Genomic DNA, 22,549 nt, shown 5'->3' on the forward strand with positions numbered 1-22,549 from the left:
GTACAGCTAAATAATCTTCCAATTTTAAATTCAAAACAACAGCCGTGATTTGCTTTGAACTTGCGCGTGCACACACAAACATACAATAACAGTCGGACGGAAGGAATTGAAGGACGTACCAGGAAGTAAACTTAACATCTTTTATCACTCTTGGTATTTATCGCTCTTTTTAGATATGTCTAGAATATTTATACTTATTTACATGGAAAACAAATTGTAGCGTTATCAAATGTGATTATTTAATTTATGTATTGATTTTGGCGAAGCCGTTTGTTTCATTACCGACATATTTCTGGTTGATCCAAAACAAACATTGAGTAGGCGGAGCTCTGAACAGATTGACAGTTCAACTTCAAACTGGTCAGACAGATCTGAAATGTGTTCTCGTTCGCTTACAATGTTTCAAAAGTCGTAAATATTACGTCTGTATAAATATACAACAGTATGTAGTTGGATTTAGATGAGTCAAATGCAAATCTGAATACACCATGAAGAGATTTTACACATGCAGTTGCTTTTTCAGAGATAATATTTTTCTTGAAGAATACAAGCTTCATGTTCGATTCGTCTCAGAAAGCCAGTTTAGGAAGGACTATCAAAATGTAAGTGATCTACAGCAACACTGGCTAATGTCTTAATGTCAAATACTTGCCATTTCTCTTTGAACACCACTGACATTTGCTTAAGGTCCTCAGATCCATGGGTTGTGTCTCTGAATCTCAGTTGAGAGACGTGATTGGAAAGGTGAGTGAGCTCTCGAGAGTAGAAATCACTCTAGCGGTAACGATGGAGATCAAGGCTGTCAAAGTGTGATTATTTACTCCGTCATGTATTTATAGATTCATGCAGAAATCGAGAGACGTCAGAATCATGAATTGAAATCAGCAGAGAGAGCAGCTACCATCAAGAAGATTTATACACCTCTACATCAACATGTTTATCATCTACAGGTACATAGAATGAGCAGAACGGGCAGTATATGATATAAAATCGTTCATTGATATACTGTAATATCATGTATCCTGTACAAGGAATCATTCCTGGCCCCAGAGCTTTTACAGATGGTAAAATACTGTGCTACAAGTGATGCAACCGTGGAAGGACTATTGAAACTCATCCAAACAGAAGCAGGTAAGCTTCTAATTTACTCATGCTCTAATTTAAATCTTTTGACCATCAAATTATGGGAGATAAATCACATGTCAGCAAATTCTGTTTATTGTATATTTTACAGCACCAAGAGTGTACAGATTCCCAGTGTTCCGAGAGGAATTCTGCAAGGACCTTATAGAAGAGCTGGAGCATTTTGAACAGTCTGATGCCCCGAAGGGCAAGCCGAACACCATGAACAATTATGGGGTACAAGTTTTTTATCAATATACACTTAATCCAGTTCTCATGTGATTGACATTGCCATCAAAATGCAGACTAATGTTGCTCTTTGTTTTATACCAATTTAACATCTCTAAACAAATTCAGATTCTTCTTAATGAACTGGGCTTTGATGAGAGCTTCATCACCCCACTGAGGGAGGTCTATCTGCGTCCACTCACGGCTCTGCTCTACAGTGACTGTGGAGGAAGCTGTCTGGACAGTCACAAGGCTTTCGTGGTCAAGTATGCTATGCGTGAAGACTTGGAACTTTGCTATCATTATGACAATGCTGAAGTCACTCTAAATGTATCACTGGGGAAAGACTTCACAGAGGGGAACCTGTTCTTTGGAGACATGAGACAGGTGCTTATAAGACAGCTTTTTGAGAATTCCCAGACAGTGATCTTAGAAATTGAAAATTGAAAATCTGCTCGTAAAGATATCTAGAGCAAAGTGACGTGTAGCTAAGTATAGTGTCCCATACTCGGAATGTGTGCTCTGCATTTCACCCATCCAAGTGCACACACTGCCACGACTGCCCATTAAATATATATATATATATATATATATATATATAATGGACCCCTATATATATACAGTCAAACCAAAATGTATTCAGACACCTTGAACATTTCATTCATTAATACAGTTTATTTACTATAGTTTAAAAAAAAATGGTTATAAAATATGACAAGATCTCAGAGTTAAACTGTGTCAGAAAAAATTAATCTTAATTATGTCAGATAACACTTAAGCAAAACATGGTCAGGTCAGTGTCTGAATAATTTTTGGTTCCAAATTTTTATCAATTTCACTGGTAATCCACTGTATGAAGATAATATAGTATAATATGTCACAGTTTACTTTTTTTTTTTTTTTTGCTATCCTCACTTACATAAATGAACTATAGTGTCCTGCACCCACTAGTAAAAATATATCAAAAATGTCTGAATAATTTTTGGTTTGACTGTATATAGGGGTCCATTCCCAGGCATGTTAATTTGAAATTCTCTTAATATGTCAATATAAACTAAAATAAACTAAATATTTCTGATTTTTAGATTTAATTTTCATTTTAGATTTTTTTTAATAATTTATATAGATTTTATAATAGGTGTTTTGGTAACACTTTACAATAAGGTCTAATTTGTTAACATTAGTTAATGTATTAACTAACATGAACTAACAATGATCAATACATTTGTTACAGTATTTATTAATCTTTGTTAATATTAGTTAATAAAAATCCAGCTGTTCCTTTTTTGTTCATGTTGGTTCACAATGCACATTAACTAATGTTAACAAATACAACTTTTGATTTTAATAATGTTTTAGTAAATGTTGAAATTAACATTAACAAATAATAACTGCTGTAGAAGTATTGTTCATTCTTAGTTCATGTTAAATAAAAAGGTTAACTAATGAAACCTTATTGTAAAGTGTTACCGGTATTTTGATAACTTGGTATGGCTTAAGTGCAATGACTATAAATGCAAATTATTTACTTTTGAAATCCACGTTGTCTTCATATCATTCCTAATATTTTTTTCACACACAAATCAGTATACAGTAAATCAGTCTATACAAAAATATATAGATCTATATAGATATATAGATAGGGGTCCTTCAAACTAGGAGGTCCTATGTATCAAAGATTTAAGTGTAGTCTTCTGTTTAATGCATACAGTGGAAATAAAATAAAATGAAGTATTATCACATTCTCCATTCAACTACCCTAAAAGAGCAAGCAAACAATTTCTTCAAGAAGAGATTTTATTTCATGATTATAGAACACATTAGTTAACTTTACAAAGACAGTTTTGGATGAAACAGTGGGCAGCACAAGCATGCGGCCTAATAATGCACATTAAAGATGTATTTACAGTGTTCTGATTGTGTGCGTTTGTCTCAGGTGCCTCTGAGTGAGACGGAGTGTGTGGAAGTGGAGCATCACGTAACTGAGGGTCTGCTTCACAGGGGCCAGCACATGCACGGTGCTCTGCCTATCTCTTCAGGCACACGCTGGAACCTGATCGTGTGGATGCGAGCTTCACGCGAGAGAAACAAACTCTGCCCTATGTGTTGTAAGAGACCCACGCTAGTGGAGAGTAACGGATTCAGTGATGGCTTCACCATGGACCCTGATGATGACACTAGTAGGAATGTGTCATGTTCTTTAACATGATCTTGTTCAGTGCATATAGGTGCTGTTTTTCTCTAATTTATGGTCCTTTGCTCAGTAGGTTGGCAATCAGGATTAAAATATGATTTTGGTCCATTGTGCCTTTTTCTAAATCAGTACCAAAGGTGTAAGTGTTTTTGTTCTTGAGTAATTTTGACTGCAAATGACCAGATTAAATATTCAATTGATTGTGAATGTAGTGGTTTTAAGCCTGCTATTTTAGTCAATGTCTTATCTTAGGATGAATTGTTAATATATATATATACAAGGGATTTGAGATGTACAATAAAATATTATAAACAACAACAACAAAAAACATTCTAATGTATATGGCTTATATGTACAAAAACATTAATATCAGTAAATATTTTTAATCTTAATTTTTAAACCTTTACCAGAATTCAAGTTATCAGGAGACAATTATTGCATCTTAAAACAGTTCTTTTTTCCTTTAGAGGTTAAATCTCATGTCAGCCAACATCCATCGTTTGCAACCTGCCCAGTTACACATATTTATGCACAGAATATAAAAATACAGAGAAAACATCTGTGTTTACACCTACCACAGCTCACACAAGCATTCTGAAACATTCAAGCAAATAAAATGAAAGGCCAAAATCTGTTTTATTTGTTATTTCAAAGCTTTTTTTCTTTTTTTTTTGGTTGTTTCTTCTCCCCAACTTTGATTTTTGAGTGTTATAAGCAGGAAAAGAAAGGGAAAGCAAGGAAAAGCGTGACGTTGGAGAAAGACAACACTACTAGACCCAGAGGTATAAGCAGTTACAGGGGAAAACAAAATCATAATTGTTAATTGTAATCATATCAAAGATACTGGAATCTTGAATATGAAGTTGATCTAGTTTTTACATTATTTATGGAGTTATATTGATTCCATTTTCCAGTAAAATTTACTGAATTTGCAGCAAGTTTTAATTTGGCTTTTAAAATAAGAAACGAAAATCCATGTTTGATGCATACGTAGCATAAATCATACACTCTGGCTCAATGTTTATCTTTTAAAATAATTCAACCACTGACGACTTATGCCACATCACAGTTGTGCTATGAAGTGCTGTCTGATCCACTCTGTATCGTAAGTTAAACATGAACATCTGTATTAGCAACACAGGAGTTTCAAACAAGCGGAGACAGAGTGTCTAATGTTCCATAGTGTTCACAGTTCCACAACTGGAGAACCAGCATTATAGTGTTGTTTCGCTGCTCATGTCCCTGTGATCCCTGTGTCTGCCTCTAGGGTTAATATCTGTTTCATCATAGTCCGAATCCATCTCAATCTTCACCTGGGGCACGGGGCAAGACATCCCTCTGGCCAGTGGCATCGCTGGGGACGACGGACAGGAGATCTTCAGGTGCAGAGTGATGCTGTGGAATGGCAACTTCCAGTTACAAGAGTGAGGAGGAGTAAGAGGAGAGGGTCATGACAGGGAGGAGGTACAGCTGAGTATCAGGATGGTGACCAGGGAGTCTGTATTAAGATGGTAGCACTTTATTTTACAGTCCCCATGTACATACTATGTACTTATTTTAATAATTACAACAACTGGGTAATAACTAGATACTAACCCTGAACCTACCCCTACCCCTAAACCTAACCCTAACCCATGTAGTTACCTTATATTACCCAGTACTTTCTTAGGTAAGTACATGTAAGTGCACATACTGTACTGTAAAATAAAGTGCAAACATTAAAATTATAGATGCAGGTGACAGAGACGGTGTGACTGCACAAATGTTTCAGGGGAAAGATTTTGGATCAGGGCACACCCAAATCAGAAAGAAGGCTCAGTATGATGTCCTATGTGTTTCATATTATGCGCTAAGGAGATAACTAAAGTGTTTTGTGATAATTACTAGGGAAATTAACAATAAGGTTCTACATTAGCATTAGTTAATGCATTAGGAATCATAATATAATTTTGGTTATTGGTTAATGTTCATTTCTACATTAGACATTTCTAATATATTTTTAACATTTAAATATAGAATATATAAAGTAATAATTTAAAATTTTTGATTAGAATGTTAAAAATAGTCTCTTATTTTCACCAAGGCAGCATTTATTTGATCAAAAATACAAATTTTTGTAACAATGTGAAAGTCTTTAAATGTGTCTTTGCTGAAAACAGTATTAATTAAAAAACCTTACTGACCCCAAACCTTTGAACAGTAGTGCAAAGCTATTGCATATAGAATATACAAAAGTATTTTTATAAAGACTATTATAAACAACAATAATATATTCATAAATTAATATTATTCTAGATTAAAAATAAGTTATGAAACTGAATATAATACCTAATGCAATAACTAATGTTAAAAAAATTCAGTCTTCATTAAAGTGAACACTTCATCCAAACCATGCCCCCTGAACAGCAATGCAGACATGAAACCCAGCAGATTTTACATTTTTACATCAGAGTGATACAGAGGAATGCATTTGGGTAAGTAAATGGGTTGTGGATATAGTGTGAGAGAAACCATGCTGGGAAACCTTCATAAAGCAAAAAAACAAAACAAAAAAACAACTTAGAAAATCTGGTACCAGCATTATTCTGTATAAGCACTCTTATTGGGACCACAATCACACAGGAGAAAGAAACAACCAAAATTTGTATCTTTATATCTACTAAAAATGTAAAGCTTTTGGAAAGCTTGCAAAAAAAGTAAACCAAGTAGGGTACATTATATTTATTCAGATAACTTTTCTCACTGGCATCTTTCCCAGTATTTCAGGTAAATAAATGGAAACTGTACCCACATCTTATTATGCAGGTTCAATAATTATTATCTATGTGTGCCGTTTCTTTGGGTGTGAAAATGTAAGCAATGTAAAAACACCTATGCATAACACAATAAATTACACATTATTTAAAACAGCATGCAGAGTAAAATACTGGTGGATGCATGAAAACAATTCTATCTGCATTGCTTCAAAGCGCATGGCAAGGCAAAAATCTATAGGTAAATACTCAAATAAAATATGGCAAAATACTGTATACAGGGGGGCTTGCATGACCATTTTATTGGTCTTGGCAGTTATACATTTAATATCCTGAGCTGCCTCTCAACTATGTCATCTACTTCTATATAAATATTAATGCATTATTTAGTAATATTAAATATAGAGTGGTAGTGAGTGCTAGTGTATTTAAGAGGAAATTCTCATTTTTAAAATCTAATAAAGTCAGTATCAGTGGTAGTAACTGCCTGGTTGGCATCGTGCCGCCCACTCTGAGTTGGAGTCTGGCGCCTGTAGGAGGTCACGGTAGGGAACGTGTAGTTTGAGCACACAGTACCTGCGATCCAAGTCTGAATCACTGGGAGAGCAGTTTGTATAAGGTTGGTACTTGTCCTGTGGGCCAAAGAACGGAGGAAGATAAGTATATGCATGTGCAGAATGTGTCAACTTCGAACGGTACACTCATGAGGCTCTTCTCCACCAGAAGGTGGCAGTAGTGAAACACAATGCAATAGTGGATCTTAAACATCATTGAAATATAGACCATTTTGGGTGAAGACCAAAGATGATTTTAGTCAAGTCAGCAATCTTTCATTTAAATCCCAGTACTTAAACACTTACGTCTTCTTCACCGTCATCCGCTGCTTTGCCTTTCTTTTTGTCCTTCTTGGTGTTCTTCTTTTCATCCTCCTTTTTCTTCTTTTCCTTCTCAGGCAGGATATCGTCCAGCCATGCCAGATCGTGTTGAGAAAAGACCATGTCCAACATCTTTCGTACCACCATGAGACCAAGAATCTGAGGGATCGAGAGACAGAAACTGTTTGTTTTTTATCTTTAATGTTCACTGTCCTAAAAGGGTTAGTTCACCCAAAAATGAAAATTCTGTCATTAATTACTCACCCTCATGTCGTTCCACACCCGTAAGGTGCACAACTTAAGAAACACAAATTAAGATATTTTCATAAAATCCGATGGCTCAGTGAGGCCTGCATTGCCAGCAAGACAATTAAAACTCTCAATGCCCAGAAAGCTACTAAAAACGTATTTAAAACAGTTCATGTGACTACAGTGGTTCAACCTTAATGTTATGAAGTGATGAGAATACTTTTTGTGTGCCAAAAAAACAAAATAATGACAGTATCTAGTGATGGGTGATTTCAAAACACTGCTTCATGAAGCTTCGAAGCTTTATGAATCTTTTGTTTCGATTCAGTGGTTCGGAGTGTGTATCAAACTGCCAAAGTCACGCCCCCCAGTGATCAACCATTGAAATTCCGTGACTTTGGTGCTCTGAATCCCTGATTCGAAACAAAAGATTCGTAAAGCTTCATGAAGCACTGTTTTGAAATCGCCCATCACTAGATAAAGTCGTTATTTTGGGGGGTTTTTTGGCGCACAAAAAGTATTCTTGTCGCTTCATAACATTAAGGTTGAACCACTGCAGTCACATGAACTGTTTTAAATATGTCTTTAGTAGCTTTCTGGGCACTGAAAGTGTTAATTATCTTGCTGTCAATGCAGGCCTCACTGAGCCATCAGATTTGATCAAAAATAACTTAATTTGTGTTCCGAAGATGAACGAAGGTCTTATGGGTGTGGAACGACATGAGGGTGAGTAATTAATGTCAGAATTTTAATTTTTGGGTCAACTAACCCTTTAAAAAACCTTGAGAAGTTAATTACATAGTAAATCACAGACCGCTGGAAATTCAGTTGATGAACAGAACGGCCTGTTCACAGCGTGACTGAACTACAAAGTACAATCATACAAAGTAAAATAATCCCTTACTAAATAGATTACATTCAGAAAGCTTTATTGAAACTAATATTGTTTTATGAGTCATGATATATGTGAGTGCTTATGGGATTATGTGTCGCAATATAAGTTCCCATACCATGACTGGGAAGATGATAGCGAGGAATGTAGATTTGAGGATCCAGAGAACAGTTAAGCACACAATCTGCACCAGTGTGAACAGGTGGATTCTCCTCAGCGGTACGTGACGCAGATATGAAAAGTCTGGCTGGTGTTTTGCTGGCATCATGATCAGTTTGATCCTGTCCCAGAACTATGAAAGACAATGTTGGATTAGATACGCAGTTGACAAAAATAAAAAATCTGTCATTATTTACTCACCCTCATGTCATTCCAAATTCAAATGACTCTTTTCCATCTAATGAAAGTGAATGAGGACCAGGCTTGTTCAGCTCAAAAAGGACAAGTCAAACCTTTTTTTACTTTACAAAATGATTCGATCTGAATGATTTGTTCACAATTTGGATGGATCTGGTTCTCAACTGACTCAATGATCTGGTTGTAGTTCATTTGAGGGGAAGATTATCAATGAATAACAACTTAAATTTTGATTTTTTTTCCTCACACAAAACTATCGAATGGCTTTAAAAGACTTTAAATGTAGCGCAAGAGACATATGGATGATTTTTATGTGTTTGTGTCCTTCGTGAAATCAAGAAAGTCAGAAACAAGAAAGTCATTCAGGTTTGAAACGACAGGATGAGTAAATAAACAGATTTTTTCTGCCCTCCTTTTTAGTCCATTCTTTTACCTCACTTATATAAGACAATTATGAATTCACATGCCAAAGCTTGTCACATAGAAAAGAACACTTTAATGTTTAAAGACAACATCAACTTTTGAGCATTTAGCCTCAAAGTAACATGAAGTTTTGTATTCATTCAGTATACAGTCTCCGCTCGAGGTCCATCATTTTGCCATTGTCCTCCTCTTGTTCTCTAGCTGACATTAAACTAGACTACTAGAGCACAGCAAAGAAGCACCTGGCCACTGCCAAGCTACACAAGAGGGTGGATTCTCACTGCAGTCTGACAGCCTCATCAAAATGCAGCTCAAAATTGCCTCAGTAAACCCAGCCAGCATGCAAATATCCATTCCCACAACACCACACTCTTCTATCCCTGCAATGTCACAGAGTGGAGAAATCACTCATTTCTAATCACTAAACACAGTTGTAGTGTGCATACAAATGAGTGTTACGCTCACACTCACAGTGCAGGTTGTGATGTTTTCCTTGCATGGTTTGAAAGTTTTAGTATGATATAACTTAGCAATGTCAAAAACCATAAAAGTACATTCGCTATCAGAGCTGTTCCAAGCAGTTCAGTAATGGCTGTGAGGGGAAGGAGGAGGGACTGGAAAAGGTTATATCCCTAAAGGCACTTACTTGGATTCCACTGAGAGAAGCTACACCCATGTAGAGGAATACCCCATACAAGACTGGCATAGGAATGAACTAGAAAAAAAATAAATAAAAAAATTACACTTCAGCTGAAAAACAAAGCAACAGCAGTTAGACTTAAAGTAAACATGAAGACAAAATTGACCTGATTTAATCGTATAACATTTATAATATAATAAGCATTCCTTTTTAAATATATAAAATGCAAAATGTCAAAACTTGTTCTTCCTCTAAAACAGATTTCCTTTCTGTTGATGTCACTTGTCTGGCGATGTGTGCTATTGGATAATGTTAACCAGTAGCCAAATAGCTATTTAATCATTGTTTTAGAGAATTCACATTCTCAGTCTGGCTCCATTGTAGCACAGTATGTAAAGGCCACTTTACACCATCCAATCAATTTACTGATGTATTAAACCTACACTTTCTCTCAGGTTCATTAGATTATGGAAGTAAAATGAATGTCAGAGAAACAGATGTAGCTTGCTTTTGCACTTAATTTTAACAAAATAGTGCACTTCCTGCAGGGGCACTTACCTTAAAAAAAAGGGCAAATGCTTCCTTACCTTTTTTTTTTTAAAAGGTCGGTTTTATTAAGGTTTTCTTAGAATGTTCGACCTTTAAAAACATTTCAAGTGCATTTAAAGTCACATGAATAATAATAAAAAAAGACTTTCAGGCTGATATTCTATGTTCACTTTAACCGTTTTAGAAATTCAGGGTATTTTAAGTAAATACATAAAATGTAAATGTTCAAAAGTTTGGGGTCATTAAGATTAAAACTCATATTGCAAGAATGCATTAAATTGATTATAAGTGACAGTAAAAAAAATTATCAGTTTCAACAACAACAAAAAAAATAATATTTTCAACTGTGATAATAAAAAGAAATGTTTTTTTGAGCAGCAAATCAGCATATTAGAATGATTTCTATAGGACCATGCAACTAAAGGACTAAAGACTGCAGTAATTGCCATCACAGGAATAAATTACATTTTGTAATATATTAAAATTGAAAACGGTTATTTTAATTGTGCAATATTTCAAAATATGACTGTTTCTATTGTGTTTTTGATCAAATAATTGCAGCCTTGTTGAGCATAAGAGACTCCTTTCAAATACATTTTAAGAAAAATTTGAACGGTAGTGTACATAACATTAGTTTGCTCTTTACCTATTTGAGATAGTACAGCTAAAGCAGAGTAGATCATACAGACATCCTCATAGAGCATTTTTATAATAATAATTGCTAATCTACCCTAAAATGATAGGTCAGTCAGTATTAATTATCTCTGTCATTTCAACAAGCTCACTTGTAGGATGGGGGCCAAGAAGATAGACACTCCTGTCATCACAAACACCAGGATTCCTGTCAGTCTTTGTTCTCTGTAATTGGAAGAGAAGCAGAACAAAAATGAAAGAGACATTCTGTGAGTGGAGAACTGTGATATATGTACTGAACAGCCACAATTGTATTCTATACTGTGCACAATAACAAAGTAGCTACTTGTTATGTTATGTTTGGCAGCCTCTTAAGCAAACACTTTTAGTGTTAAGTAGACATTTTCTACTTAATGTAAATTCTTAAACATAACATTTGTCACTGATAGTAAGTGCCTTGATTACACCAGACACGTAAACAGTACATAAGTATTTCAGTGTTTCCGACCAAATGATTTAAGCACTTTACAGCTAGATTTTGAGGTTTGGCATCTGTTCCATTACTTCTTGAATATAAATGTGGTCTACCTGCTCATGTAAATTAGTCAATCAAGTTTGTAATAAGCTTTGATAGCCCACCCTCTATAACCATTTTATAATTTATGGCTTTTATTACAGAAAATACTTAATGTCGTAAGCTAAAAATCACTTGTTTTTTCTGTATAGAGCTAATCAGAAATGCTATCAGTGTGAGACCATGGTGCATACCTGCTATGGTTGCTAAACAAGTTGTTTATGTCTTTCTCACCTCACACCCAGGAACTGCGGCTGTTCCCCTGGAGCACTAGACTCGCTCTCCATCTTCAGCGAGTCAATGTGAGCGATGGAAATAACAGTGGCCGCTACATACCATGGCAGACCCATAAAAGAGCAGACTGCCATCAGAATGCCCACCCACAGTAGATCCAGGTGATACCCACAACCTTTCTGTAACAAACAGATAGGGAATGTGAGGAAGTCAATGTAAATGAAAAGAACAGGGGTGATTAAGGATCTGTTCATTGCATTGATACCTTTAACTTATTTTCCTTGCGGTTGACGATGACAGCACTGATCTGCTGATCCATGAAGATGAGGATAGTAACAAGGAGAGCAGGGACGGAGCTTGCCAGGTAAACCCACCACGGATTCTTTCCGAATGGCATCACAAGCCAACCCCGGTCAGGGCGCGTGGGCTACATGATTTGAAAAAAAAAATAACCAATACACATTTGAGAAAAACTAAAGAGGAAGCTTTATTGAAAAGTCACAAAAAATCAAGATCAGTTTCATTCTCCAGAACATGCGAGTTGAGCTTCATTTACTCTCACCTTGAACTCCGTGGGCACAATGAGTTTGGGTGTTTTCAAACCTATAAGCATGTCCAGCCCCACAAACGTCATGATGGACATGAAGATGGAGAAGTCACTAATTAACTTCCTCAGCTTGATAGGAACAAAATATATTAAAGGAATGAATAAAACACGTAGCTGCAGCTGCAGAAATATAGCACAATGTTGTTGAAAAGATACGTAATAATATACTGGTCTGCAAACCTGCCACCTTTCTATGAATTGTGCAGTTTTGAATACAGAAATGAATGTCAACACAAGATCACTGAAGAGTTTTTATTTATTTAATGCTTGCACTCAGAGTCTGTTGTATGCTTCCAAACACATACACTGCATCCGAAATTTAATACTTCCCTACTATATAGTATGCGAAAAACAGTACACCAAAAGTGTAGTATGTCCAAATACATAGTATTCAAAAAACAGTAAGCGAAAAATTCCCAGATGACATACTACTTCCGCAGATATACTGAAGTGGGCATTTGATGGTCACTGATTTTGTTTTTACTATAATAATTACTACAAACTAAGTTTGGGAGATCCAACCAAATCTGTCAAGTGTCTTGTAACAGAACGCATAAAGGATGTTGTAGTCACGTGACTCTTGTACTCAAGGTATATAATAATAATAAACAACAATACTAATATATATAAAATTACTCTTCGTTATACTCTTAAAGAAAATTTTGTCCTATTTTTTTTCCAAATGTGTCATCATACATGTAAAGAAGTGCACAGCATAAATATATGCTTTAAATAAACATTAATATAAGTTTTGTGTGCCACATGCAGGATTAAACTCACATCACCTTGCTCATCTTTCATGATTTTGCAGGTATAAAGCTCTTTTGATTGCTTTAACACTATACAAGATCCTACTGATCTTACTAAATCCCGTCAGTAGTTAGGAAAATGCAGAATAAAAGTTAGAGACTGACAACTTTTCTTACGATATAGTCAGACTCAAGGTTTTGACATAAAAGAGGAAAAGACATGTCTAAGATACTAACAAGGATGAAGTGAAAGACAGAAAAGTGCAAGTGTAAAAATCTAAAAAAAAAAACCTCGTACCTTTGTGGGAAAGTAGCGACTGAATTTGAACTTCTTCAGACTGACAGTCATAGTGTAGGTGCCGAAGAACAAAATGAAGGACATGAGAGCAAGATCTGGAACATACTTGCAGGACTTTCCAACCAGTGAGCCCCCATATTTCACACATTCCTTCTTACTCAACTGAGTCCAGTCCAGAGCTGTTACGTTTAACTGAGAAGATGGGAGAAACGCAGAGACAAAAGGTACAAATCAGGGACAGGAGGAAGGAATGTAGACAAAGTAAAGGATAGAAGGGTTTCATGGTGGATAAATGGCCAAAAAAAAGAGAAAAACAGAGAATAAAACAGGACAGGACCAAAAACACAGTGCAATACAGCAGGCAAGATCAGTAAAAAAGTGTCAATTTTAATTAAATTATATGGGATGTCACTCATCTGACATAATACAAAAACACAAAATATCATTGTGGGCTATAAAATCAGTGATAGTTAGTGCAAATACAGTGGATTCAAAGGCTGTAATCTAATTGAGGTCATGCTAACACAGATGTGAGTGAGGTGAAGACAATAGGCACTTACACCAAAGAGAGCAGAGGAATTATCTGGCACTGGGACTACAACATCGAAGATCATTGGTGCCACTGAACAAACAGAGAAAGGGAGAATCAGAGAGGAAAATGAGCACAACGAATGGAAATCTGAATAACACTTTGTTAGAAGGATTTATCCAGGATCAAAGCCAGCTTTGGCAAATGTAAATGACTGCAGGTGTAGCCCCAATCAAACTTTCGTTTGTGTTTGAAATAATCCAGCACGCCTAAACTACTTTCAAAAGACCTTACTGCTATTTTTCATTCACTACTGCAGGCCATTAGACTAAGTACAAACTCATAAAAAAACATGCAATTTGTCCAGGTGAAACACATGCATACTGAAAAGTACTCACATCAATCAGCAGCCACGTTTGGGGTTTGCAGCAAAAACAAACATAATACAAATAAGTTACAATAATCACATGCACTCAGACAGTTCTCTTTAAACCAGCCTGGTCTCATTGTTAATACGTAGGTATTAATACGTAACTTTTAAAGACACAAAACGTACATTTAACGTTTAGAAAGGTGCTGAAACGTACAATATTGACGTATTTATAACACTAAAATGTAAAAATACTTTTACAGTGAAAAAACCTAAAAATATTTTTCCCTTTTATTGTTTTGTAGATAAATGTAAGATCCCTAAACCCCATCCCGAACCTAAACATACCCATTTTATACAGAATGTTAAAAGAATAAAACAAAATGGATAGAAATGTGTAGGAAAATGACAATTTTAGTAAAAAATATAACATTAAAACGATATTTTGAGACACTAATCCTACACCTATCCCTAAACCTACCATAACCATTTCTTAAAACTACGTACTGTTATAAATAAAAGAATAACAGACAAACAAACGTAATCACAATAATTTAATTTTTATAGGATACAGAGCAGTTATTTATCCATGAAAATATGAAACCGACTTCTCTCCGTGAAGGCGTGCACTCATTTCAAATGTCAATCCCAGTGAAAACATCTGCGCAATCTGTGACGAAGCAGTCGAGAGCCAATATGCGTTCGATATCAGTGCTGTAAACCATGTCGTAAAGGTTCTCGAGGGCGGGCGCAACTTTCAAATTTGAATCATAACGACAAGCGCAGGCTTTGACTGTGACGGACGCTGCTGAGAATGAAGATAAAGATGGTCAGATAAAGGGATGAATTTGGATCTGTTCCTTACAAACATATGGATTCTAAAGATTTGGAGTACAGCGAACAAATAAAATTGATGTGATTTGTGAATTTATGTTGTACTTTGGTGTATCGTATGGATGTATTGTCATTCGCTGCATAGGAGGAAACTTTGTTTCAAAGTGTAGTCTTGTTTAACAAGTCAGAAATGTTATTTCATATTAAGTAGATGAGTAAACTGTATTTAATAAATTTGACTAAAAACATGTATTGTTATGACAATTGAAAACAACAGATTTAAAACAATGCCACGATTTTAACATTAATACATGGGAATTCGTACACATTCACACTTGGATACGTAAATGATTTACATTTTATTGCTGTTAATACGTAAGTATTTTTACGTTTTAGTGCTATAAATACGTCAATATTGTACGTTTTTGTGTGTATGAAAACGTAAGTAAATGTACGTGTGGTAGAACCACAATTTACGTAAAATACACACGGATTCTCATGAGATCACGTTGCAGCAAACACCCAATGGAACTTTGTTTAATCAAGAAATTACTATTTGACATATGAATGTATGCATTTTGACAGTGCGGTGACTCCAAAAGTGAAATTTATTCAGTAACACTTGACAATAAGGTTTGATTCGTTACCAAAAGCTAATGTTTAAAGTATGATGAAATAAATTGAACATAGATTAGGTATTTATTTTTTACGGAGGTGAAAAATAAATACTTTAAAATAACTTTAGCAGCCCTAAGATAATAAAAAGATAAAAACAAAAACTAAACTAAAACACAGTTTTACAGTTTTTTGAAACAGTTAAAACTAACAAAACCTAAAAAAATTTAAAAGATAAATTGAAAATAAATAATTTACCTAAATTTTAAAAATCTAAACTAATAACTTTTATTAACAAATTAAGGTATTTTGAACAAATATGATTTAACAGTGAACAAAAGTATAGAGTACTGCACTGTTAACTAATTGCACCTTATTGCACTATTTGTTCTTCATGTGTAAATCCTGACACACTAAATTAAGGTAATATTGCTCTAAATCTAATTTATTTCACAATTAGTTCTTCATTTCAGAACTGATGTGCTCTACGCCAAGAATGGACTTACTCGGATCTGGAGCCACACACTCGCACTTGTAGGCCGTAACGTAGTCCGGTTTGAAGTCGGTGTTGATGGGATAGTATTTAAAGGATCCCACCATCTTCTTGATGGCATCAGAGATGAAAATGAAGGAGATGAGGCTAGAGAAGCCTTCCTCCGTGAAGCGCGTCATGTACTTTATGATGTAACTGGCATCCATGGCGACCAACAATAAGCACTGCAAGCAGGCGTGTATTCCGATCCACAGCCTAAGCTCCATGTAATCAATCCCATTATTTCTGAGGAAAAGAAAGTTTAAAGAAAAAATAAAGAGAGATAAATACTAGAGCAGTGAACATGAGAGTAAGAGCTTATTTGCATCAGTGAAGAGAGATGATTTATGAGGGTCTTTTACTGGGTTGATGAAAGTGAGCAATCAAGGCTGTACTTTATTGTCCTCAATAATAGACTGTGAAATTATGATGGATTGGTGTGGATGGCTCTCTCACTTGCTGAATTCATAAAGCAGCTTCTCAAAGATGAGGATGGGGCCGGTTGAGCTGAGAATAATGAGAGGTTGACCGCCAAACAAGCAGAATACCGTTCCTGCTAGAGCGGTGCCCAAAAAACTCTCCATCACACCCTGACAAGGAGAGAGACAAGGAAACAAGGTGAGAAAGAGAGGGACAAAAAAGAAAAGGGCTATAGATGAAGCTAGGTCACAAACGTGCTTGTTAAATGCTCTATAAAAGATGATGACATGCAACTTTAAGCAAACTGTCATGTTCAGTGTCAAGTAGAAAACTGCAAGGTGTACCTGGTAATTGTCTGTGGCATCCCCTAGAAGGCCCCCAAAGGTGATTGCATTGGTTATGCAGCCCAGGTAGATGAAGAGCACCGCAGAGATGGACTGAATGTGGAAGCCTTCATAAAAGTCGCTCGGGTACCATGGGAGCTTCCTCTTGATGTCAAGGAAAAGGCCACCACAGAACCTGCCCCGTAAAAATAGATGTTTAATCCATTATTCATCAGGGACCTGTCCTCTTTAGCTTGTATTAGACAGACAAACAGAGGCAAGATCTATCTTGAATATTAGCATTGAGTACTGGCAGCCATTTTCTATCGTCCTAGCATACCCTTTAGCGCTGTGCCAAAAAACGCATTACATTTTCCTTTTTGGACATATTGATCAAAATATGAACTCTACTGAACCTTGAAGCTCTGAGGTATCTTTCAATTATTTGTAAAAAAAGATCAAACAAGAACACTTTGAGCTCCTGAAACTCAAGCTATACCCAAAAGCTATACCCAAGTGTTTTTTAAACTTTCAGCCGAAGCATTTTAGAGACTCTGCAAGGTCGAAGCACAAGAACGTTGGGTCCTGAAGATCAACAGCCAATTGGCCGTACACTCAGTTGGCAGCGCTGTGCACCATTCAGAACTGAATTGTGGCTGTCATTTAAATTTCAATTAAATTCCTGAATTTAAGCTGAATTTGAATTGAGGTGGCAAACGTAAGGCAGAATTAAAATGGGATGGATTGATGGATGGATAATGTCTAATCATGTCAGTCAGTATATTCACACACCCACCTCCCCGTAAATGCCAATTCTTCACCAAGTTCATGTGGAACAGGCATCTCCTCATCCTCGCCAACAGGCCCTCCACCACCTGCTGTCCCGTTCATCTGACCCAGCTCATTGAGGGAAAACACAGACTTCCTTCTCAGAGAAACAAAGAGGTAAGTAAAGATGTGAAGAATATGGGCCGTAAAAAAAAAAGGCACAGAAGAAGAATGAGCTTTACCTTTTGTCTGCTGAGGGAGTTTTTTTGGGGGGTTCTATGCGAATTTTGGGGTCCCATTCTCCAGGTGGAAGCACAATCACCTCGTCCAGGAACTCATCAATGCCAGCAATCAGATCCTCCCGGTCCCTGGCTTTATATGCTACATCACTGAAGAGCTGCGGATAAAATAGAGGAAATCAATCTTGGATCACTTTAAATGGCAATGTTTATCTAAGTTCATCTGGAAGAACTGAACATTAAAGATGATAAGAACGTACTGTAGACTGTATGAAAAATACTAATTGCGAACAAACAAAACAATCAAACTTACATCATCCACCATAAGAGTGGCAATGGCACGTCCAATCTCATTGTAAGATTTGGCTTTACCAGGAGGCCCAAGTAGCACAAACAAGAATCTGTCCATTAAGAGATATATATTCAAATCTTTAGTTCATTAAACTTTTTCCATGATCTTTTTACAGACATATTGTGAGTTTTTAATGTGCAAAACTATTACCTGGTGGGCACTGGGACTTCCGTCAGACCCCCAAGAGTGGTGGCCTGAGACAGCCGAACGAAGGCAACAAAGGGTTTTTCTAAGAAATCCACTTCTCCCACCAGAACATTGGATGCCTCTGCATCTCTGGGGATTTTCTTCATGAACTTGTTCTTCAGCTGAAATCAAAGTGAGCAAAGAAAAAATAATATAAAAGGATTTGGTAGGTACAATAGGACCCATATGTTGTTCCATCACAGGACCCTTGTTGTCATTTAACCCTTCTGTTCCATTATAATGTCATCCAGGTCTTCAGGATTACTAGAAAGTTATAGCCCTTTAATTAACTCTTCTATTCCATAAGAGAACCCTACTGTTGTCATTTAACCCTTCTGTTACAGGACCCTTACATAGTCTTTATCCCTTCTATTATATCAGATGACCCTCATGTTGTCTTATTTAAAAGCTTTTAATTGTTTTATTGGTCAGGAAATTAGCAGTTTAAGCAAATGGACTACTTGAAAAGCTACTGCTGTCTCAGAAAAAACATCAAAGATAGAATTAAGTTTTTGTCAGAATATGGGAAGTTATGTGTGGAGTGATGAATCACAACGAAACACGACTTGCATGGTGATGCTCCAGAGGGCTGTCTTCAAATATCTGGTAAGAAATAAAATAATTAATGCATCTCCACCACAGTGAAGCATGGTGGAAGAGGTGTCATTGTGTGGAGAGCCTTTTTAGCTGCTGGTATTGGTGAGTTACTTCACTGTGAAAAGTCATTTAATGCTTTGGAGTAGACGAGGAAATTGCAGAATGCCTTGCTTCCCACAAATGAAAAGTTGTTATCTAAAGAGGAATGATGTTATTTTTCAACGAGACAATGCTCCTGCCAAAATTGCAAAGACAACCAATAAGTGGCTTGAGAACAAGTCCATCAGGCTCATGTTTTGGCCTGGTCAGAGTCCAGATTTGAACCCTATAGTGAATATTTGGTCTCACATTAAACTCAAACGAACTGAGTGACATTTTTAAACTACTCATGAACTGTTTGAAGCCTTAAACATTGTGTGGAACAACACTGACACTTCTTCCTGTAAAAAACTGTGCAGTTCTTGCAAATTTTTCCGACTAGTGATTTGTGATTAAAATGGTTAAGACCACTAAATATTTTGCCATTTTTGGCTTGGCCCTTTTTTTTTTTTTTTTTTGCCCAGGAGTGTGTGTGTAAAGGTCTCCATAAAAAATTGGATGAGAAAATGAGTAGTAGCAACTGAGTAGTTAACACTCTGTCTAGAGCGAACGTGAGCGTCTCGCTTGTTATAAATCTATTCAACGTATCTACACTGGGCATATTTTTTGACATGACGCGCAACCCAGCATACCTGGTTAAAGAAGTCACTGCTCGCCACTTGCTATATATATATAGCTGCAATTTATAAAAGAAAGGTTATTTACAAATAAAATGTATTATTGTTATATATATTACTGCTCTTTAATCATAAATTCTTTATCTGCCAATAATCTGGAACTGCACATTTAAACACGAAAGTTGATTTACTGCTGTTCACACACTCACTTGTACTGTTCTAAACTCTCTGAAAACAAAAAAGTCGGTTGCGCTTTATTTTACTGTATGTGCACTTTCAATGTACTTTCGGTGTACTTACCAAGAAAGCACTGAATAATATAAGGTAACTACATGGGTTAAGATTAGGTTTAGGGGTATAGGTTTAAGACTAGTACCTAGTTAACCAGTTATTGTAATTACTACAATAAGTATATAGTATATACATGCGAAACAAGACTGTAAAATAAAGTGCTACCAAAAAGTCTTCAGGCTTTATCACTTCGAAGACAGCACAATTCCTTCTGTAGCCCTTGAGTAAAGTGCAGTCTGGATTTAGATTAGCCTTTCTGTTTTCCTCCTGTCTTTTTTTGAACAAATCGTAAACCAAGCATGCGTCCCCCGGTGTTATGCCAATCACATGGAAGGATTAAATCTCAACTGCACATTGTACATGAGGGATGCATATGAATAGAGTTTAGAAAGGCTATTGGGTTATCTGGCAGACAGAGCTCAATGTGTTGATGCCTATTTTCCAAAAACCAAAATATCTAACTTCTTTGGATAACAGCAGAGTTCCTCCAAACAATGTTTTATATTTTTCCTATCTCCATAAACAAAATTGAAATGAGTTTTACAAAATTTATACAACAGCCTTTTGAGGGAGTGAAATAAGGTTGTCCAATTTCTATAACAAGCTTGATTTTAAACAAGGAAGTCAAGAAAAAATGTTCAATCACTTTTTCTATGATTCACACTACCGTTCAAAAGTCTCTTATGCTCACCTAGGCTGCATTTAATTTATCAAAAATACAGTAATATTGTTAAATATTGTTACAATTTAAAATAACTGTTTTCTATTTTAATGTATTTTAAAATGTAATTATTGTGACGGCAACTCTGAATTTTCGGCATCAATTACTCCAGTCTTCAGTAAAGCATGATCCTTCAGAAATCATTCTAATATGCTGATTTGGTGCTCAAGAAATTTTTCTTATTATTAATGTATTATGTAACAAAAACCGTGCTGTTAATTTATTCAGGAGACTTTGATCAATAGAATATCATTTATTAGAAATCTTTTGTAACATAATAAATGTCTTTACTGTCACTTTTGATCAATTTAGTGCATCCTTGCTGAATGAAAGTATTTATTTTTTAAAAATCTTACTGACCCCAAACTTTTGAGTGACAAGTGTACAGGTTTTAATCAAGCATTTGTGTTGTATTGAAATATGTAAGGTGTTTATTATACTCGACTACAGATTCTGTGTTTATAAATTTAAAGTTTAGTTTCAGTATGCCAAAAAGAAGTTCAATGTTTTCTGCTTGTCTTGATATATAGTCTTAGGGTCAAAATCATTTTGTTTTAGTCCAGCTAATGGAAGCTTTTTGTTAAGACAAGACTAACAAGCAAAGATATAAAATACATTTAAAAAGTAAAAATAATGAACACTTTCCTGATACAATATATCTTCATGAACAAAAGCAGGACAGTAATAAATACGTGTTGTGACTGGTGGCTATATCCTTGTACATTGTGTGCCCATGGAAAAAAACAGTGACACCATTTTCCAGAGGGAGCGGGCCGCAGCTCCCGGGTATCTCTCTGCATGTGAGAGCTTAGCACGAGGACCACATATTCAGATGGCACGTTTTGCCAATGGCAGATCAATACTGACCTAGACACCAGGCTACGGCAATGCACAGCACACCAGATCAGCAGAGCCACATACACACAAATATGAAAATATGGAAAGTTTATTATGGCAGGAATTTCTCATTTTGGTGATGATTCTGAAGGACTACAAGACTTTCTGTGACCTCAAAACATGGTCAAATCTAAAAATATATCTTTTTAATTTATATTACACATAAACACAAAAACATAAATTGTGTTGATTTAAGTTATTAATCATATTCCCATTGGTTGATTATAAAGAAAGCAGAAGAGGCATTGATTTCTAGAATCTGTCTGAATTTGTCATTCTGGAAAACTGGACACGGCAGCTAAAAATAGGTTCAAAGCAAATACAAAAGATCTGCGCAGACGCTATTGCGAACAATACAATAGCTGTTGTGCCTTGTCAAATTGTGGCTTTCTATTACAGATAAAGACACATTGTGATACCATGTGACTCACCTGGTCCGTGCTTGGTGTGTCTGCAATGTCATTCATACTCCTGCTTTGAGCGTGGCCTACGCACACACAAGCACAAATATACACAGAAATGTAATTACAAATATTTCATAAATAAGTCTTACTCTACTCCAACAGGATATAAAGCTGACTAGCTATATGACAACTAATCTAGCATCACTCACGAACTAATTAAAAATCTAAATACTCTTTCTGTACAGCTTTAAAAACCTTTCTATAAAAAAGCTAATTAAAAACACAAAATGTTGATCAATCACATTATCCTAAGCAGAATTAACTCTTTAATCAGTTTTAACCAAACCAAAAGATCACTGACAATTTCTATGGGTAACA

General features: G+C 35.8%; 2 protein-coding genes across 6 annotated transcripts in view; one reads left to right on the forward strand and one right to left on the reverse strand.

The window, feature by feature from the left end:
• The first annotated feature begins 18 nt into the window (after positions 1 to 18).
• ogfod2 (2-oxoglutarate and iron-dependent oxygenase domain containing 2) lies at positions 19 to 3,872 on the forward strand. 3 transcript variants are annotated; one of them, XM_051895696.1, is made up of 8 exons: positions 19 to 153; positions 524 to 602; positions 688 to 744; positions 840 to 950; positions 1,032 to 1,131; positions 1,235 to 1,359; positions 1,480 to 1,737; positions 3,287 to 3,872. In XM_051895696.1, the coding sequence occupies exons 3-8, from the start codon at positions 700 to 702 to the stop codon at positions 3,557 to 3,559; spliced, it is 912 nt and encodes a 303-aa protein (XP_051751656.1). In that variant the 5' UTR covers positions 19 to 153; positions 524 to 602; positions 688 to 699; the 3' UTR covers positions 3,560 to 3,872. The 3 variants fall into 3 exon arrangements, with proteins under 3 accessions (XP_051751656.1, XP_051751654.1, XP_051751655.1); XM_051895694.1 differs by lacking the exon at positions 19 to 153 and having other exon boundaries at positions 166 to 602; XM_051895695.1 differs by lacking the exon at positions 19 to 153 and having other exon boundaries at positions 166 to 602; positions 696 to 744.
• A 165-nt stretch (positions 3,873 to 4,037) lies between these two features.
• Positions 4,038 to 22,549, reverse strand: part of slc4a5a (solute carrier family 4 member 5a) — a 32,411-nt gene continuing 13,899 nt past the window's right edge. For 2 of the 3 annotated variants that reach the window (XM_051895685.1, XM_051895687.1), the window contains 19 exons: positions 22,199 to 22,254; positions 18,510 to 18,667; positions 18,321 to 18,408; positions 18,011 to 18,165; positions 17,797 to 17,925; positions 17,022 to 17,196; positions 16,714 to 16,847; positions 16,232 to 16,503; positions 13,938 to 13,999; positions 13,378 to 13,569; positions 12,286 to 12,399; positions 11,989 to 12,150; positions 11,724 to 11,902; positions 11,068 to 11,140; positions 9,740 to 9,808; positions 8,432 to 8,605; positions 7,158 to 7,331; positions 6,874 to 6,929; positions 4,038 to 4,939 (listed from right to left, as the gene is read on the reverse strand). In XM_051895685.1, coding sequence (XP_051751645.1) covers positions 4,759 to 4,939; positions 6,874 to 6,929; positions 7,158 to 7,331; positions 8,432 to 8,605; positions 9,740 to 9,808; positions 11,068 to 11,140; positions 11,724 to 11,902; positions 11,989 to 12,150; positions 12,286 to 12,399; positions 13,378 to 13,569; positions 13,938 to 13,999; positions 16,232 to 16,503; positions 16,714 to 16,847; positions 17,022 to 17,196; positions 17,797 to 17,925; positions 18,011 to 18,165; positions 18,321 to 18,408; positions 18,510 to 18,667; positions 22,199 to 22,254 — 2,603 coding nt within the window. In that variant the 3' untranslated portion in view covers positions 4,038 to 4,758. The remainder of the gene's footprint in view (positions 4,940 to 6,873; positions 6,930 to 7,157; positions 7,332 to 8,431; positions 8,606 to 9,739; positions 9,809 to 11,067; positions 11,141 to 11,723; positions 11,903 to 11,988; positions 12,151 to 12,285; positions 12,400 to 13,377; positions 13,570 to 13,937; positions 14,000 to 16,231; positions 16,504 to 16,713; positions 16,848 to 17,021; positions 17,197 to 17,796; positions 17,926 to 18,010; positions 18,166 to 18,320; positions 18,409 to 18,509; positions 18,668 to 22,198; positions 22,255 to 22,549) is intronic. The other variant, XM_051895688.1, reaches the window with a different exon arrangement.

The sequence above is a fragment of the Ctenopharyngodon idella genome, chromosome 5, assembly GCF_019924925.1.
Source record: "Ctenopharyngodon idella isolate HZGC_01 chromosome 5, HZGC01, whole genome shotgun sequence".
NCBI classification, from domain to species: domain Eukaryota; kingdom Metazoa; phylum Chordata; class Actinopteri; order Cypriniformes; family Xenocyprididae; genus Ctenopharyngodon; species Ctenopharyngodon idella.